This window comes from Grus americana, chromosome 6, assembly GCF_028858705.1.
Source record: "Grus americana isolate bGruAme1 chromosome 6, bGruAme1.mat, whole genome shotgun sequence".
Classification (NCBI taxonomy): domain Eukaryota; kingdom Metazoa; phylum Chordata; class Aves; order Gruiformes; family Gruidae; genus Grus; species Grus americana.
Genome location: NC_072857.1, coordinates 22,725,973 through 22,745,803, shown reverse-complemented (window position 1 = coordinate 22,745,803; position 19,831 = coordinate 22,725,973). Strand labels below are relative to the sequence as shown.

Here is a 19,831-nt window from a genome sequence, read left to right as displayed (position 1 = left end):
AAGGGAGATTTCTACAGATGAGCTAGTTATTCTAAGCTTCCTTATAGTCAGTTAAGGGAAAGAGGCACTTTGCAGGCTATGATTCTGCTAATCTATTTTAACACATACTTTTGAAGAATGTGAGTCGAGGGAAAGCACCTATTTCTCTTGGTTTACTACTAAAAAGAGCCCAGAACAGTTAGCTGAGTTCTATGATGCAGACCTCAAGATTTAGTAATTTGAATCTTATCCATAAAGTCTACAATAACTTATTTCTCTAAAATTTCTTCGTCAACCAGAACACTGAGAAGGATCTGTATTTTTCTACTGCTGTTCCAAAAGGAGGTGGAATTGTCCTTCATCCTCTGAAACAGGATGGTGTTCCCCCACCACAAACCCAGAAATCTGGAGTTCTGCCACACATGGGTCCAGGATTTCCATATGGTTTACCAGTTTTTATGCCACTGCTGCCTGCCTTTATATCACATTCATGGGAAGACACTTTGTCTTGGTCTTCAGAATCATACTTGTGAATCCAGTCAGATTATGTCCCAGATAATATGTCCCAGAAAGTGACAGGCAGTCACAGTCTTTTTCTGACTGGGCCCAAATCCTCACTGACCATCAAAGAGATCAGTACGTGATTCTCTAAAGCTCATGCTCAGCATCTCCAGAAATGGAGCACAAAAAAAGCATGCCTAACTATGTATCAGAGCTCATAGTCAGGTTTAAAATGTTGGCCAGCCACGATACATAGACATATTCAAAGAGTTCCCCTCCTCCAACGTTTTTGTGGGATGCCTCAACAAAGCATGTACTTCAGAGGGGAAATTCCTACTTCTAAATACCTGACACATTGTTTTGTGTTGCAGATATTGTGGGCATTCAGACACAGCTTATGTTTATTTCAACTTTTAAAGTTTTAGTCAAATCACCAAAACAGAGATGAAAAACTCACCAGGTGAGAATATTCCATCTCCATCTTTGTTTGACCATCCAATAATCTCTCTCATCTTCCGAAGTGTTATTTGTTCCATGAGGACAAAAACAGGGGCAATTTCATAGGTAAACCTGCATGGATAAAGTAAACAAAACCAACCAAACAAGATCAAATACAGATTCTAAAAACACAAAATAAATTCCCAGTCTATGATTCTTTGTGAAAATGCTTAAGATTCATAAAAGTTCTCCTATAAATCGAGGTTCTAATATTGCAACCTTTACCTAAGCAAAAATCCTAAGGAAGATAATACTGGAGATATCGGTTGATAAAACCTGCAGTATTAGCTCTTCTGCAACTTTCTGTGTAACCAACATAAGACCTAACGCTCACCATCATAGTGCTGCTGACTGCTGTACAAGTTTGTACAGTAAAATATTTGTTTCTGAAGTGCCAATTTCACACTTGTGGAATAACATATTGCCAAATCCTTATGAAAACAGTGAACTTCACTGAGCTAAACACAACCATAATTAGAAGTATTGAGCCAGGGCTTCAAAGTCTAAATACAATTAGTTATGTGGATTTATTCTGTTGATGATCTCCAAGGACAACTTATTTCTACAATACCATGTGATCAATAACTGTCGAGAGTAATTATAAACGATGATTTTCTAATTACCAATTACAAAAAAACAAGTTAGCAGTCAACTATTGTATCCACTTAATGAGGGCAAAAAACATTGCATAGTCTGGTATGCCCTGATGTCACAAGCAGATATGTGGATGGAAAGTGACAGCCATACAACCCACTTTTGGTGATCAAGGTACATGGATAAATTGCTACTGCTGTAAACAAACACTGCTTACTGTGTATGAAAAAAAAAAAGTAAAAAAGGAGGGGGGAAAAGGAAGCTGCAAAAAATGGTCAACCTATGATTTCCCAAGGAATCTTTAAGAATATGACAACCTGACACTTTGGCTCTGACTGATGCCTTCCACTGGAATAATCTTGCCAAAATGTATGTGTTGTCTCTCTAATACTAAAATGACATTTTGAGAATAGGTATGGCAAACTTGAAGGAGACGTGGTATGAAGAAGGGAACGTGTATCCTAAAAGCTCGTCTTTTATTTACAGCTACACTGGTTAGCTAAAACATTAATGTTTTCTAGAATCCTTATGTGTCCTTAGTCCATCAGAGAAACACTACCACTATTTTTAAAACATTTCCTTAAGATTAAACAGCATTTGTAATTTAATTGTAATTGCTATTTTCAGAAGCCAAAATAGTGCTTATTTCGCTTTTATTATCATTAGAACTGTCAGAGACAGACAGTTGAACACTGATCTGAAGTTGAGTGCTGCCAATATTTACTGAGAGAGAAAATTAATAAACCAGTTGGCATCTGCTAACATTGGGGATTTTGTTTTAAGCACTACAAGTCTAGGATACATTCCAATCTTTATTTAGGCAGAATGACCAAATGAAGTCAACGCGAACTCAGCAGTGTATAGATCACTGTAGTCTAATACAAGATATGTTTAAGTCAATGTGATCTTTTCCATCAGTTTAAACGCAGTTTTAATTTTGTCCTGAGATGTTTTACACTGATCCCTACATATTTACCAGAAGACTTAAAGGCTTGTACAAAAAAATATATAATGTTAGGCAAGTTTTTTGTATATAAATTATCCAGTGTTCACAAGGGGACTTCTGAATATACTTAAACCCAAATAAAATAACACTTATTTATTTTATTATGTAATTATTTTCTGAGTCTCCAAAGACTGACAAAGAAATAAAAGATGACTGCAGATGATTATAAATGATAAGGTCAATGCAGCTATATTAGATGATGGCTAAGATTTTAAAAATCACATCTTGCTAAAGTTCACTTATTTGTTTCATACTGAAATGACTTTGAAAATTTCAGTTAAACATAGAAAATGTGTTTGGCTTGGAAGGAACTGTTCGACTTTAGAACCAATCTCCTGACAAAAAGTGCTGGTTAGATTTTTTTGTACAGTTAAACCTTTATAGGTATTTCTGTGAATTAACTAAAACAGTCATGAGTCTCAGCTCTTTACGAAACAGAATAAATGAATGGGGTTTTTTTTGTAGTGGCCAGCACTGGCTTAATTCTGTTCTCACCTAACGGCCTAATCATTTTATCAGGCCAAATCATTCTAGCTATGTGTTCTCCTGTTTGCCACTATGTAAAAAGCATTCTGAAAATAAACATAAAGCATTTTACAGCATTTTTCTATGTTACATTTTCATAAGCACAAATGCATAATACTGAAAATACCAATATAACTCTCTTGTCTCAGCTAACAGTGGGCATAAAGAGAATTTCCAGATAATACTACTGTTTTCTAACTTCATCTGACTGATGCATGGTGAGCAAATGCCTTGCACTACAGATTCCTGGAGCTGGATGAATAATGGCAACTTCTGAAATTTCTACCCTGAAGGTCTTATGATTAGCGATTGAGCTATGAATAGCACATTGATACAGTATTTCCAAGTCAATGTGGGAAGCTTATTACGTTTAATTGAATATATTACCTTCACAGTGACATTTAAGTAACATTTCCTAATGACAATTTAAAATTTTAAGAAAGTACAGATGTTTTGATTACTCAAAACTCATTTGTAGAAGAAAACACATATTTTGTAATTGTTCTCAAATATTTTAAGTATTGTTTATAGGTGGAAAAGAAAAAAAAGGCAAATGGAAAGCATTCCCTACAATAATCCAGTGTTACTGCCGCTTGTGCATTACACGCTTGCGTAGCTGAACTAGAACGGTTTCTAGGTAAAGGTCAGAACACTGCTCAAAACAAATAGTATGCTCCCCAGAGCTCACAGAGATGATTTGGCTATTTTGAATAACCTTCTCTGTCAGTTCTTTGAATTTTATTTTACAAACATCTTGCTTTAACCTTCCTTGCAACTACTGTGTTATTTGAAAGCATATCATCTTGACCTTGGTTTGCTGAAAAAGAAGAGAGTGATGTATTATTTTGCACCTGCTAAACCTCATACAAGCAAATAGATACTCAATTTTCATGCTTGCAGAAGTATTTTCAAGATATGATCTTGATCATAGATGGATCAGAAACTAGCTTTACAGAACTAGCTATTTAATAATTTATTTTTAAAACCAAGGCAAAAGCAACCTCATTTAAAAGAGTTACTCTTTCAGAATTGAATGAGTGCGATGTTCTTAATAATGATGGCAATATTTCATAATACTATCACAGTTTGCCACAGACCTGAATTCTATTCTGTCCTATCATATTTGTGCAATTTCACTGATTATAAAAGGATAACTAAGCCAGGATAACAAAGTTAGCCAAAGGAAAATAGGAAAAGTGACACTCTCTGAAGTACGTTTTTGTCACAGAGGAACAATATTCAAGCAATTTTTTCTGTTAGAAATGTAATCAGATTTGTTTTCATTTTTAAATTGAGGTGTTTAAAAGAAAAAAAGAAGGCACTTTGCAATATTTGTTTTACGATTAAAATATATGTTGCTGGGTTTTCTTCCCAATCAGCTTTTAAATCTGAATGTCTCTTACGAATCTCATACGAATTTTTAGCAAACAGAGAATTAATTGAGAAGACAATTATTGCAAAGAGCAGGCTGGTTTTGGCTGGAGCATCTTATGTATTTTTCTTTATTGCTAATGTCACAAAACAGGCACAGCTTGTAATCTACACAGAGCTATTAGTAATCAGCTATACTTGATGAACCATTTGCTCATGGATAGGCCAGTGAAAATATTGTTCACTTTCTAATCTGCAGATACATTTCCTGTGTTCTGCCAATTAGCAACAAACTACCCAAAACAGGGGTAGCTTTTGAGTTAAAACAAAAACAGAAGGCAGTCTGTTACCTGCCAAGTATTTGGGCTGCCATCACTTTTTTGAGCATATACAAATCAATATATAAATAAAAAATGGCTAGAAGGCTTTTTGGTTTGGTGGTTTGTTTTGGGGTTTTTTTCTTCATTAATTACACTCTTTATTGCAAAAATTGAACATAATACCTTAATTTTACATCTAGCTTTCATTAATTTTGAGGTCAAGAAAAATTAGGAAAAGTTTCCTCATTGGAATGTTCTAGATGTAAAATTTTACCTTTTTTTAATACTTCCATTTATTTATTTACACACAACTTTAATAAACCTTAGACCAATTCCTTCGTTGTCATAAAATTAATTTTCAATGTTACATTGTTAGTCATTTTAGAGACACCCAGAAGCCACTTCTTTACCAGCACATGAACAGGAGAAGGTGGTGCCTCAAGCCTGCTATCTCTGAAGTCAACAGGAGACAAGACAACAAAGTTTTACATATTTTGTATTCTAGTGTTAATATATGGATAGCTGCAGAATTAATCTAGAGACAAAGCTTAAAATAAATTTAAAAAAAAAAAAAAGGAAAAGATAAAGAAGATTGGTCCAAGAGAAGAAAAATAATTTCATGCTATATTAGAATCAGCATGTTTTACTTACCATGAGCTCTGGGATATTTGCATTTCTATTTATCAGAAATGTAAAACTGTTCAGCTTTATATAACTATTTTCACTGTATTACTGTCACATTAAGAAAAATATGAGATGCTTTTATTGAAGAGGCAGCAATCGGCATTTAAAGAAGAAAATTATTCATGTCTATGACAATATACATCTACTTGATAGACGGCAGCCCCTCTAAGCACCAGTCACAGACCCTGATGACAAGCCACTGCTTACATGTTTGTGTTAGCAGTTGATGTCAGCCACTCTCCAGCCAAGCCAATGATGTCCAGTCCTGTGGACAACTGATTGAAAAAGCGAGGATGACCTGGAAGAAGAATTGAGAGCAATTTAGAACAACTCCACCGGTATCTCTCAGGTTTCAATTTGAAACTGTCCAACTATTCTTACACAAATCACAGTTTTGCACTCATAACACCCTTGCAGCTAAGTTTTCAAAGCAAGTCCTGCTTATGTGGAGACCGTTAAGCAACATTCACGGATGTCTTATTACAAACTTGAAAAACCCGCTTTGGAGGCAGCTCCTACGTGGAATCATTAGCGTTTAAATTAAAAGAGGGAACCTCAGAGCCGATCGAGCCTGTAAAACACCTCCAGAACCTGTGTAAGGGCTCGGGCTAGCTGACTTCCAGGGCCGTCCCCCCCGACCTCCGCTGCGCTGTGAATTCGGGGCGGGGTGGGTTGGTGGTACTTGGCAGCAACAACCTGCAGGTGCTGGGGTCATTTGCATTTGAATGGAGAAAGACAGAATGGCTCGTCCGCTTGTAATGAGGAGGGGTGCAGAGGAGCCAGTTACTGAGATGCACGGCCACGGGAGCAGCGTTCCGCGGGGTCTCTGCGGGAAATGCCCCAGTGCGGCGGGACCCGCTGCAAAGGGGCGCTGAGAGCCCCCCAAGAGCTCCTCCGCACGGGCGTTTCCCCCACGTGGTTTAAAAGCTAGGATTCACCTCAAAGAAAGGCTTTGCTGTCAGACCGAAGTCAATCATATTCTTGTATTTCAGCCAAAGTTGTTTTAACAACTTTTATAAGCAATAAGCCCGACTATTGGGGGTCTACTTTTCTAGCAGGAAGAGATGAAATTCCTAACAAATGATGACGGACTTTGAGGGGAGGGGGAAGGGGTCATGATTTAACCCTTATCTCTGCTGTCGTGGGAAAGGACACGCAGATAACACACTGAGGAAAGCTCAGCCCGTTCGGCACTCGACGCCCGGAGGGACCCTGTCACGTCGCGTTTGGCTCAACACTGGGAACATCAGCATCTTTTGACATAAAGAAATAAATGAAACCTTTGCGATTCTACTCCGAGCGATGTCAGCGGGAACCTTTTGGAGGCGTGAGCCTGCCGGCAGTGCCGCGTCTCGGCACATCCTGAAGAGGAGGCTGCCGCGGAAATTGGGGGAACACTGAGGCGAAGCGACGGGGCTGCTCCCGCCCCAGGGAGCCAAGCGGCTCAGGGTTAAAGCCCAGAAATATCACCATGGTTTAGCTATTTGCTTTGCAAATCAGCACTTCTTCCCCTTGCCATGACACACAGTTTGGGAAGTTATTTTAAGAGACATTTCGCTGACCTCCCAAAGCTGTCACCGAGCCTGCACTCTCCTGAAGCTGGGCTGCAGATTCAGCTCCGCTGGCTTTAAAGGGAGCTTCGCCTGGGGAGAGAACGTGAGCCCTTGGGGCCCGGGAAGCCAGAGCGTGTGTCCTGGGTCGTCACACGGCCCTAGCAGCTCTTCTTTAAAGCTGCATCGGGTGCTGCTTTGAACAGAGCTTGTGTCTGATCGGCTGCCTGCATCTCAGCTCCCGGGGACAGGTCCTGCCGGTCCCGCAAAAGCTCCAAGGGAGGTGAGGGTGGGGGGAAGAGATTGTTGCACGTCCCGGCGCAATCAATACCTGAATAACGACGCAGGCACACAGGCCGCGGTGACTCTGGCTTTGCTGCTGGCCACCTGCTCAATGACCACGGGTCTGGGAGCGAAATACAGTCCCTTTGATTAAGGATACTAAATCAAAATATGCCCCTGACACTCTTGAATAAATAAAACCACCATGTAAATGGGAAAAGACAGGAAGCTGTCTGCCACATTAGTTGTCAAGATTTTGTTCCTTCAGTGCGCTGCGTTGGTTTTTCACAGCTGCATAACTAAACAGTGCAGAAAGCAGCGCCCCGTCGTTCAAGAGCCATTGCTCGCAGCTGCCTACCCAGAGACTGCCAGACAAAAGCCTCCCCCTGCAAGCTCCCGCTGCTTCAGCTCCACGGGACGACCGCCGCCCGTCATGGCAGCAGTGCCGAGCCGTGTCGTGCTGAAGAGGGCAGCTCGCCGGGTAGAACTCAGCAGCCCTGAAATGCTGGAGCACGACTGGGGAGGGGAGACACGGCCCCCGCTCCGGTCCAGTTCCTCACCTGCTTGGGTATGTACAGCAGTCAGGGCTTGTTGCCAGCCAAGCTTTCTGCTGGCAGAGATGTAAAACATTTCAGGCCAAACAGCCTGAAAAAGCAAAGGCTTTTTTTTAGAGCCTGGCCACAGCTCACCCAGTAAAAGGAGTATAAATGGGCATTTCTGTCTGAATCAGAGGGACCTGGACAGGCAGGGCTCCTGGGTAATGGGCTGAAATCCACAGGGTTCCTTTACTGAGGATTCCTAGAATTTCAGTCTCTTTTTCATTAAACATCTGGTGAACATAAAGAAGAAAAACTGCAAATTCAGTGTCATTTATGCCCTCATTTACCTAATGATATTGCTCCCTGGAGATACAGTTCGCATTTCATCAAGTGAAAGAGATTATGTCTTAAAAACTTGTTTCTAAGCACTGCAAACAGCACTGAGCCCTACCTGTCAGGGACAGATGGAGCATCAATAACTGAAGTTTCTGAGCAGAGACACTTCCAGCGCCCGCAGACAGCCCTGGAGCTGAGCCTCCAGAGAGGCAAGGTGAGGGGTGTGGAGAGGGTGTGGGCTTACCTCCGTGGGCTCAAACCCCCTCCCTTCACCCTGGGCCAGAGAAAAGCCCCAGGAGGGACTCTCCAGAGTAGTGTGTGAGAACCTACCTGTCCTCACTCCATATTTCAGCGTGTCCCGGCAGTCCACCAGGATCTGCTCCAGGGACTCAGGGTTGTCTGAGAGCTCCAGGTTGAAGCCCTCCATGCCCTCCAGGAGCTGGTGCGGGTGGTGGAAGTCCAACACTTTGGTGGATCTGTCAAATGTCTTCCTCACGTAGTTGAGGAGGATGTCCACAACCTCCAGTAGGAACTGCATGGTCTGCTCCTCACCATTCTTGGCGGGCAGCAAATCTGTGGGGCAAACCAGATGTCAGCACCTGCTTTCGGACCGACAGGTGGAGATGAACCAGCCCCGGCTGCCCACAGCTCTCCCAGAACCTGGAAGCTGCAGCCCCGGCACAGCCTGGCTGTAGCAGGGCCGGCGGCTGGCCCCAGGCTGCCCTGCTCTCTCCCAGGCGAGTGAAACCCGCCGCTGTGCCCAGGGCTCCTGGCCCCTCTCACCCGGTGGGCAAGGGCGAGCCCAGGTCTCCCGCAGGAACAGCAGGGGCACCTCCGAGGCACCCCTGCCAATCCCGGGGGCCAAGAGCACCCCCAAACCCCCACCTGCCCTTCTCCTGCAATGCTCCCCACCCAACGACCCACAAAGGGATTGATTTCCCTTCCCCACCCTCCTCGTCAATGGCGCCGTACCAGCAATCACAGACCGTTTCATTGCTATTTTACTGAGGAGAAAATAAGATATAATATCACTCTCCTCCCAAAGGCTGGATCTTGAGTGACCCTGGAGGAACTGCTGGAGCTGAGCTGCAGAGGAACAGCCCAAAGTGCGCAAAATTGCATTTCAAAAAACTTGTACGCATCGCCAGTGCAGCTCTCAGCAAACATAGACACAGAGAGTTTCCTTCAAAAACCACCAGGCAAAAGCACAGTCTGAACATGGCTGCACTTCCATGGGAGGTGAGGACAGACTACTAAGGGGTGTGCCTGAGCTACAGCAAGCAGAAGCTGTAAAGGGCGTTTACCTCTGGCATACAAATTGGAGAAGTCTGTCTCGGTGCGCCGGAACCTGGATTCCTTCTCGCTGTTCTCGCACGCCAGCAGGCTCTTGGAGGACTGCCTTTCCTTCAGGGAGCTGACGATCCGGCCCTTGTCTTCCAGACTGTTGGTCCTTTGCAGGAACCCTACATTGTTATTGCAAGGTGCACAAGTCAGAGCTTTCTCGCTTCCCAACATGTTTAGAAATATCTAAAGCAGCTCTCTAGACAACAGTTCAAAGCAGTGCTGGCTCTGGATCTGACTAATGAGGTCAGGAATAAGAGTATTTATGGGGATTATTTGCCTCCAGGAGGGAGAGCTCAAAATGCCATCAACTGCAAAAACCCAGCCATGCAAAAAACAAATTTTCGTCATTTAGTGCAGTGGTAAATTCTTATTAAGTCGATCAGACAGATTCCACTTCAGTAATCAGCTGCTAGAAGAGAGTTCAGGATGAGTCAATGCTATTTCAGCCTGCAGGCGAAGTTTATGGACCTAGCAGACAGGGGCAATGATGTATGATTAAAATCAGGGCCACTTTCAGTTCTCCTCATGGTGCTCTCACGCACAAAAGGCATGAGAACAAGCAGCCATTCTGGAGCAGCCATCCTGAGAGCACCAGAGCTCTAAGGACACCGGTAGCACTCATCAACCCCACCTTTCTGTTATCAGTACGTACCAGCACGTGTCCAGGAGATGCGGATTTTCCACCTGAAAAGATGCTTTGATACTAACACTAATCATCCCCGAGCTCTCCAGGAGCTCCACTCTCACTGGAGACGCAGCCCTGGCGCCCAGGACACGATCCCAATTGCTGTTATGTGCAACAGCATAAATCCTCTCGCCCCAAGAGGTGGGCGGTGGGCGCCACTCAGGGCCCGCGGCGAGTAACGAGACCTGTCTACTTTAACAAAGCAGAGAGAACAATTAATTTTCGGGATTTGATCTACTAAATCCATGCCCGCTAAAGCACGCATAGTGTTGGGCTTTTCGTTATTAACGAAGGCAACGGATTTTGACCTCCCAGGCTGCAGCGAGCGTGCCTGTATGTTTGGAGCAGACAGTACGGCAGCGCCGGCCTTTTTTTTTTTTTTTTTTTTTTTTTTTTTTAAACAAGTAACCATTGAAACCAAAGCACGTCGCGGCTGGGGGTGTCCACTAGAGAGGAGGAATTTGCAGGGAGGAAAACCAACGCTGTAATTTCGTTCCTCCACGTCCCCTAATGTCGCTTCTCTCCAATGCCCTCCGCTTTCCGGCCATGTGCCCCCGTTCTCCGGCCGCCCGCAGCCCCGACAGCGAACCGGGACTGCGGGCTCATCCCGCCGGGCGCTCACCGCCGGCCCTCCCGGGTCCCCTGTGGCTTGGGCAGGCCCTGGGGGCCGCATCTCCGTGCGGAGAAAAGGGAGCAACGATGAGCCGCTGGCCGAATGGCTCCTGGCATGGTACCTGTGCCTCGGACCCTGCTGCCAGCTGACAGTCCCGTAAAAGCTACCGAAAACGTAGCCCCCGGTCGGCAGCCCCTTCTGCATCAGTCGGGCACCCAAACGAATCTCTAAGATGGTTGTTCGCAGGCAGGTTTGTCTAGCCCATCCTTTCAGTGAATACTTCACATTTTGCCTTTTAATATTGATCTTCTACTAATTAGTTTCTTTCTATGATGCTTTTAGGAACAAGAGTTATACGAGAAAAAACTATTTAAGGGAATCTCTCATTGTGCATAAATTAGGACTAGCCGTCCAGGATCGATGACTTTACCTTTTTTTTAAAAAAAAATAAAATTTGTTGTTACTGCTTTTAACGGTCCTTGCAGCTCCTGCAACAGCTAGTGCTATTCGCCTGCTCGTGAGGTGGAGCAGCTGATACCGAAGCAGGCGCAGTCTAGACTGAATTCCGGAGCGATCCTCTTTCCCCAGGTCCTGTGGCCTCATTTTGCTTTATTTTTCCATTTCTTTCTTCTAGGCTCTCAGTGGGAAGAGACGTCTGCAAGAAGAGCAGCAGTCTCCCCGAGAGCCGTGCTCCTCGCCGCACAACTGGCTCTCTTCTCGGCGTGCAGACACGGGTCCCTCGGAGGCTGCGGTGGAAAAGGAGGTGGCAGCGCTTCAGTAACCGAGAAAGGCTGCAGTTGCCTCCGGTTCGGCTCACACCGGGCTCAGAGAGGCCGGGTCTTCCCTGAAGGATCTGGACTAACTAGAGCTGAGCCAGGGAGGCGGCGGTGACAGCACGCCGGGGGCACGGAGCTCACCCCTTGCCCAAACGACTTCGCGGCGGTTCTTCCCCGCGGGGGCTCCCCTTATTATCTACCGAAGCCGGAGGCAGCGAGCTCAGGCGGCAGGGATCAGCTGGGGCTCTGAGCGGCTTCGCACGGGGCCTGTCAGCGTACGCCGCGCGGGGCCCGCGGGCTGCGCGGTCGCGCGTGGGGCGGGTCGAGGGCGGAGATTAAAAAAAAAAAAAAGCCTGAAGGGAGGAAGCCGCTGCCGCCCGGCATCGCTCATTCGGCTGTAGATAACGTGTCGTTCGCCCAGGTCCCTCGGCCACGGCGGTATCTCGCGGATCTGGAGGGTTCGGTACCTGGGGGACCCCAGCGGGGCAGAGGCTGCCCCCCAGTTTGGAGCCGCCGGACCCTCTTGTTCCCCGCGCTCCTCCTCCTTAAGTGAGGGTGGGGGACGGTCCCCAGCACCGACCCGCGTCCTGGGCTGCAGGGAAGCGCGGCACCCTGCGCTCCAGGGCTCCTTCCGCGCCTAGGGGGGAAGCGCGTGACTGTAGCAAACCTTTCGTCTGTATCCTATGCGAAAAGTAAGGTCGGTGTAGGAGAGATTCAGCAAGTAGCAGCGCATGAAACAGCGTCCGCGCTGCTTCTCCTGTAGCAGCAGAGAGCGCAGCCTTTCCCAGCAGCGGCTACCTCCGGCAGGTGCTCCACTGACAGGTATTTTCATCGATGCGCTTTAAGAGACCGAGTTTTTAAAAGCCGAGTGAGACCAGACTGGCGAGGAGTTCCTCGGTCCCTAACGTGACCACAAATCCGGCGTGATTTCACATCACGCCTCGCACAAGGCAGGCATGTGAACCCCCCTCGGCCTCGCTGCCCTGTGGGAACCTCCGCTTCCGAGGCAGGGACAGACCTGCCGGGTCCCGGTCCGTGCCCTGGGTCAATACACGTTGGTGGCAGCTGCAGGAAATTCTGGTTCCCTCCGTGGCCGGGGGGTTCAGCACCGCCTGCGTGACTTGGCAGCATAAATCCCAGTCGCTCCGGAAACGGGTTTCTGACTCACATGGCTGCTTTTGAAATCCCACTCTCCTGCGTTGCTCGCCGGGCTGGGAATCATCAGCTGCTGGGGCCAAACAGCTGAAAGACGCACCTGAGCATTTCCACTGACGCCAAGCAAATGTTAGCAGGATCGGTCCCAGCAGCGATAATCATTGCCGAGGTGGCAGTGAAAGGTGTAGCATGTAACTCCAGACACGGGGAAATCTGCCCGCACTTTGCCCACCGTGACAGTTCATTAAACCGCTTTAAAATATGTTCTCTTTTCTTTAAGTGCAGATGTGCAGAGACGAAGAGCGTGGGGGTGTGGCAGCAGCAGGGCTCTTTTCAGGCGGTGGCTTTCAACCAGAAAGGAAAGGAGCTAATCCTTAAATCGGTCAGTTGTTTGAGAAGAAATGACATATACATCTTGGATATGTAATTGCTGAAAATGTCAAACACACAATATAGAACACAGGTGGAAAAACCGACTCATTGTTCAAGACCTGTCTTTCCTCTGAGCATAACCCTCATTTAAAGTTTGCATTCAAAATTAATCGATTTCTGTGCGATACAGCAAGAACAATTCCGAGGCGCCTGGCTTACTATAGCTTTGTGTCTGCACAATATTTAGGCTCTGGAATGATGTCTTATGAAAGGTAAAGACGAGGGGATATCATCTGTAATAGTCAAACGTCAACTTGTTTAGCATGTTTAATCAGGATTCTTGGCAACGCTAACACTTCGCTGTATGTATTTACCAAAGGCAACCTTCCCTCTCTGTCTTTGTGAAGGTGTTAGATTCAAATGGAAGGGTCCATACGATCAAAAACAGTGGTTGCGATCGAATCCGATTGTTCCGAATCACTGTCGCTATTCAGAGTATATTTTTCATATAAAACAGAAAAGAAAAACCGAGCACCAAACCCGAGCAAAAAACACAGCAGCCCTGTTTGTTTTGAATTCCCTTCACAAAGCCTCTAGTACTCTCTTTTGCCTTTCTCAAATCCAAAATGGTGGAATATTTAATTTTCAGTGTATTTGATCTCATTGAGAGAAGCTGCGATGTCCCTCTGTAACCCCGGTAGTCTAGCAACACGGAACAAGCCTAACGGTGCGTTACTTTATCAGTTCTGCTTGCCGGGCTAAATTAAAATGATGATGAAAAAGCCCATCGCTCCAGCCACTGAAGGGACGGGTAGGGAAACGGTCCATTAAACCCAGATCAGGAGCTATTTATAGAACTAAGCGACTGCTCGTTAATGTCGCCTGCGGGTGCCAATGAAATCTCGAACAGACACAGGGCTAAACATTCGCACCCTGATTCTGTTCCAGTCCAAACTTCCATGTAACAAAACCCTTAGCGAATGAGCTTCGACTCGGGCAAGCAGGGCAAGAGGTTTAAATATATCTTTGCTTTGAAAAAAGCCCCGTTTCTCCCACGAAATAATCCTCCACTCCCCCAAAAAGAGGTAGCTGGGGAAAATGGGAAATAATTTCTATTCATAAGGGGCACGGGCTAAGCTGAACGATTCTCCCCATCAGAAAATGAATATTTGGCTGTTTGTCTGCGAAAGCGCTACTGAGAAATCTGGAAAAGGAAGACAGCTTGTTATCTGCAAATGAATCTCTTGCTATAACGTTGCGATCTGATTGTGCATTTGTTTCCCTTCCTGCATTTCATGTGCCTGCGCGCTGAATGGCTGCCAGCGCTATCTTACCAGCGCAGCAAGCTGACGAATTGCTCTTTAATAAGGCTCTCGTTAATCTTTTTCCCCCAGGAGATCCGTATTTTCTAGTCAGATAAGGTTGAAAAATTTCAGACAGTGAGAGGCGGCCAAACCCCCGCCCGCTAGTTCCTCGCCGCCGGCCTCCCCGGCGGGCCCTGCGCTCCCCCCGCCGGGGGCGGCCGGCGTCTGCACACCCCCGTTTATGGCAGGAGGGGCGGCGGGGCCCACAGCCGTCCCTCCCGCGGCGGACAGTGCCTCGGCCCACGCAAATCCAAGGGAGGGCACGGCGCCCGGTGTCAGCGGCCGGGCCGGGGCCGCGGAGCCGCCGTGAGGCCGGCAGGGGGCGCCCGAGGTCACCGCTGCCCCCGGTGCTGGTGGCGACCCGCAGCGGGAGGGCCCCGGCCGGGGCAGGGCGCGTCGCGAAGCGTGAGGGTGTGTTTGGGGTGTCGCACGGCGAGGCACGGGCGGACTTACCGCATATCTTCAGCCCGATCTTCCTGGTGCACCCGTGAGCCACGCCGCACCACGAGTCGTAAGCTAGAAGAGAGAACAGATACGTTCCCCTGGGGCGGCGGGTCTCCCCGGCCGCCCTGCCGCTCCGCTGCACACTCCCCCGCGCCCCCTTCCACGAGGTCTGGGAGAAACGGCTGCTTCCCGAGCTCGGCGGCGCCGGAGCGTGCCCCGCGCGGGGCAGCTGAGGCTCGGGTGACAGCGAAGTGACACGCTGGCCCGCCGAGAGGAGAGGGAAAGGCACCCGGGACCCGAACATCTAATAATTTACTGGCGGGGCTCCAGGGAAGAGGCAGCTTAAAATAAAATGGCGTGAAATGGGGTCACAAAAGAGTTCAGGAATTAATTGGGTGAAAAATAGTATTTGACTAGATGATCGGACTTGCATGACTAAGCCTCGGCCGGACTGACGGGCCGCCGACGGCCATACTAGGGACGCTCCGGCCCACTATATGGTGGCCCCGGTGCCGGTAGCCCTTGGCCCGCCGGCCCTGCACGCCCGAGGAGACGCTGCCGAGACTCCTGCGCGGGGGCAGCGCCGGCGGCGCGACCGCATCGACAGAGAGGACAAGCTCCTTCCCAGCCCCTGTAAGCGGCAGCCCGGCCATGCCACGGCTGGCCCCAGCTGAGCCGGGGGGAAGCGAGGAGCGAAGCCCAGGGCTGAAGTGGAAGGGGTGCCGGCCTCGGCCCAGAGCACAGCCGAGCATCTCCGACCCCCTCGCCCGCGGCGCCGGGGCAGCCGCAGGACCGGCGGTGGAGTCGTGGGGCTGTCGCTAAGACGAGGCCCCAGCGGGCGGAGGGGCACGGGCCGTGCCTCGCAACCCCCGCCCCTCCCCGCCGGGCGGCGGGAGGCCCCACGGCGGCCTCCGCGGCGGGCACCGCCGTCGGCGGGGAGGGGGAAGCGGCCGCGGCAGGGCACAGGGGGTGCCCGGGGACGGTGGCACTGAGGGGCCGGGGTGGCGTTGGTGCGTGAGGGGAGAAAGCGGCAGAGGGGTTGGGACGTGGGCGGCTCACCTGGGCGGGGAGGGCAGCGGCCGGGCCCTCGGGGAGGGAGAAGCGGGGTAAGCGCCTCAGCGCTGCCCGCCGGGCGGCGGAGCCCTCTCGGCGGGGGCGCTGCCCGTGCCGGCAGGCGGGGAGCCCCGGGCGGGCAAGGCGGGGTGCCGCTGACAGAGGTTATCTCATTTTTAGCCGCGTTGCCAGTTAATTCGATTTCTGCGTGTACGAAGGCAGCAGAGCCTGTCACCCCCGCCTGGAACAAGACCCAGTGCTGCCGTTCGCCCCCTCCCCCGTTCTTTCCAGTTGCAGAATAATGACAATAATGACTCCGATGCTCGTGCCTCGTAGCCCTTTCAGGGTAAAAGCTATTCCCCGCTTTGCTGTGCCTGACAACCTTTCATTTCATACTGTTGCCCGCTCTTTGTCTCTGATGCTTTATAGCATCGAGCCTCTTTTTTTTTTTTTTTTTTTTTAGTATTATTTTCGGCAGGCGACGGTCTGAATTGCCTGGCAGGGCTATAAACTGATTCTCTATCCACCTGCAGCAGCCTCTGCTTCCCACTCACACCTCAATAACTCAAGGCGAATTCAGAGCAATTAGGAATACAAGGCTTTGAAAAGCTACAATTAGCATCCAAATTTCGCTTGATTACAGGCTTCAGCGTAGGCTGAAAGGAAGCTGCAGCATTAGCATTTATAAAATGTAAGGGGGGGAACACCCGCTTTAAGCCACTGGTGTAACTTCGTCCTTTAACTGATTGATTTTCTCCACACCCCTTACAAGATCTCGATTTTTTTGGCCATCTGGGTGTTCAGTTTATTGTCTAAATCCCTCAAATGTGGCCGTACGATAAAGCCAGCGCTGGTCGCTGAGGTGGGCTTATCCTACTAGCGTTTTATTCGCCACGGACCAACCTCTCCCGCTCCCACCAGGAAGATGGTTTCTTTGTGTAGAGCACTTTCCGCACCTTGCTTAACGGCACGGAACAGGGCTTCACGGATTTGTCGTTTCGTTTCGAAATTGGTCTTTCCAAGCCTAGGTGGAGAAAGCCTCCAAAATTCTTTAAACGAGGAAAATATTAAAACCTACTTGTGGGTCGCAAATTAGTTGGGGTGGGGTCCGGAGCGTCGTTGGAAGACGAGGGAGCGGAAGAAGCCATGCCTTCAGAAAAGCCCCAGTCCCCGTAGCCCGGGTTTCCTCCGATATTCCTCTGAGGGGTGGGCAGCAAGGAATTTGCTGGAAGGAAGAAAAGGCGGTTTTAGTAGTCTGGTCTCCAGGAGAACCGCACAGGAGTCCCGTCCGGACACCGGCGGGCGGCAGTCTGCAGCCCAGCGCGAGCCGCGCAGGTCCCGGGGCGGCGGCAGGACGAGCAGGGACCGGACGGCCAGGAGCCGGCCGCGCCGGGGCCGCGGGGCCAGGCGCGAGCGGCGCGCCGGTAAAATGCCTCGACAGGCTGAAGAGCAAAATCGTCCCTTCGCTGGATGCCGAGGCGCTAACCCGCGCGCCTGAGTGACGGATTTAGCGGAGCATGAAGTCTATCGCAATTATATCGGTGGCCGCTGAGCAGGGCAATTATGTGACTCGCGTCAAATGGAAAGCAACGTGCAAAGCGGGTTTAGAAATTACCAGCCCAAACGACCTACAATCCCAAACGGAGCCCGTTTCTGTGCGTTATCATCCGAGCCCCAAACATGCCAGGCTAAGCATTCAGGAAAGACTGACGGATAAACCCCCGCCACCACAAAGGTGCATTTTGCCCAGGTCCAATGACAGGCGCCGCACACGTGTATTTGCACACACATGTTCCAGCAAATCGGGACCAGTACGTGCTCCAGCACTAACCAGCGGTCTCCTGTGCCCGCGCTCGCTTTAGCGGCACAAATGGCAGGAGAAGGCATGTCTGTCTGGGAGAAGGAAGGTGCCGGACCAGCCCTCGCTCCTCGCCAGATGTTCAGCTCCTTCCTGGCGGACACGGCGCTCCGATAACCAATACAGGGTCGCTGATCGAGAATTGCCGGGTCACTGCCCCGCTCGTCTCTTTGTCCCCACGGCTACCTGCGATTTATTTTATTCCCCTTGTAAAGAAAATGAAGGTCGCGGTAACGAACGAACGCTTTCTTTGTTAGCGGCTTTTTTCAAGTCGGTAGCTACCGATTCATTTCCACTGCTGGGCGGATTTACGCCCGCGTGTAAACGCAACGGATCCATGATTTCAATGGAAAACAAGTATTTCACTTTTTTAAGAGGAAAAAGAAAACAACCATAAAGGAGAAGAGATTCTCTAGACAATGCCTGGAAGTGAAGTAACAGGTTAACACAATGTCTAAGGCTCTGGCTGTACCAAAATACCCGTTACCTCTCTATAGGTACGACGGCGACCAAAACCGATTTTAGAGGAAAAAAAAAGCTCCAGATCCTGAAAGAGGTTCCCAAAGATTTGAAAAATAGGAAGCTGTTTAGAGGAGACTTACCGAGGGGACGAGTGGACCACTCGTACTGCCGGAGTCCAGGCAGACAAGGCGACTCCAGCCTGGGAGCGACCCGCCGCTTATAAACTCCGCCAGAAACGACGTCGGAATACCAATCGCGCCGCGGAATTTAATGCGAGATGACCTTTTTTTCCAGAAGTGCTCGGATTTGCTTTTTTAAAAGCGTGAATCGCCGGTTGATCTGCTTCGACGCAGGCATGAGTCACAGGGCTGCCGCCACCCCCTCCGCGCCGCTCCGCACGGGGGCTAGGGACCGCCGGGGCGGCCGGCTGGGGCGGGGAGGGGCGGCCCACCCGGCCTCGGCTGCCGCCGGCGGTCTGCTTCGCCCCAGGGCGGCGGGGCTGACTCCCGCTGCGGGTAGGGCTGCCCAGCAGCGGCGGGGGCGTCAGCCCAGGAAGGGGTTTCTGCCTTGCGAGTACCCCGTTGAGTCCCTTGTGCGGACGGTGCCGGAGGCTTTCCCTAGATAGCACTGGCTTGACCCGAGGTCGCGGGCTGTGCTAACAGGCGGCAGAGCGCCGCACACATCAGCGTACCGGCAGAGGCGACGGGTGCGAACTCCGGCTCGGACCGTCCCTGCGGCCCCGGCACTCCCCTGCGCACGATGCGGCGCACGAGTGAGCCGGGGGGTCTGTGTGAACTGTAGCTTAGCAAACCCACCCCCCCCTTCGCTGTGCCGAGGGTTCGATGTGCCCCGCCGGCTCACTCCGCGGTCCCCGCGGCCGGCTGCCAGCAGCGCCCTCCGCTCCGCTCTCCGCCAGAGGGTGGCAGAGGCACAGGCACTGCCGCTCTTTTTGTCTTCCCGGCCACAGGGGAACACCTGGATTTCTGTGACATGCCCTCATTTTCATACCAGACATCCTTTTGCTAAAACAAGAAACGTCAGACCAACATTTTTTTTGTACTCTCGACAACCCCAAATCTGTGTTTCTCCACCCCACACCCCGAACATGCTTCGCCAACGTTTTGCGGTGGTGACCGCGGTGCTACATTTCAGCATGTCGCGGTAGCTACGCAGGTGCCTAAACCAAACCCTTCTCACAAAGATGGCACGTAAGGAGCTGGAAGGAATCTGCACTGAGACAGGAGGAGGGGAAACAGCCCGATGGAGCCAGAGAATTTCATCGGGTGCAGGGGGTGCTGGGCAGCCCAACGAGCAGCAGGGATGTGTCCTTCTTGAAGGACTCGAGAGAAGAGCAAAAACTTACAAGCCCTATTTGGAAAGGAGACTGACCGGAGACAGCATTAAGTAGCCAAGACGATTGCTTTGCCGAGCACACCTACTGTCTAGGAACTGGATGCGTTATGAAAACACTGACAACACAAATATAGCTTGTAAACATAGCTTTAAAGGTACTAAAAGCC

At 49.5% G+C, this 19,831-nt stretch overlaps 1 protein-coding gene across 1 annotated transcript in view; it reads right to left on the bottom strand.

Annotated features, from left to right (window-relative positions):
* Window positions 1–19,191, bottom strand: part of GAD1 (glutamate decarboxylase 1) — a 37,385-nt gene extending 18,194 nt beyond the window's left edge. The window contains exons 1-7 of the mRNA XM_054830715.1: window positions 18,452–19,191; window positions 17,070–17,216; window positions 14,948–15,010; window positions 9,490–9,648; window positions 8,516–8,758; window positions 5,686–5,776; window positions 938–1,050 (exon numbers count right to left, since the gene is read on the bottom strand). Of these exons, the coding sequence (XP_054686690.1) occupies window positions 938–1,050; window positions 5,686–5,776; window positions 8,516–8,758; window positions 9,490–9,648; window positions 14,948–15,010; window positions 17,070–17,139 (739 nt within the window). The 5' untranslated portion in view covers window positions 17,140–17,216; window positions 18,452–19,191. The remainder of the gene's footprint in view (window positions 1–937; window positions 1,051–5,685; window positions 5,777–8,515; window positions 8,759–9,489; window positions 9,649–14,947; window positions 15,011–17,069; window positions 17,217–18,451) is intronic.
* Between the last annotated feature and the right edge of the window lie 640 nt (window positions 19,192–19,831).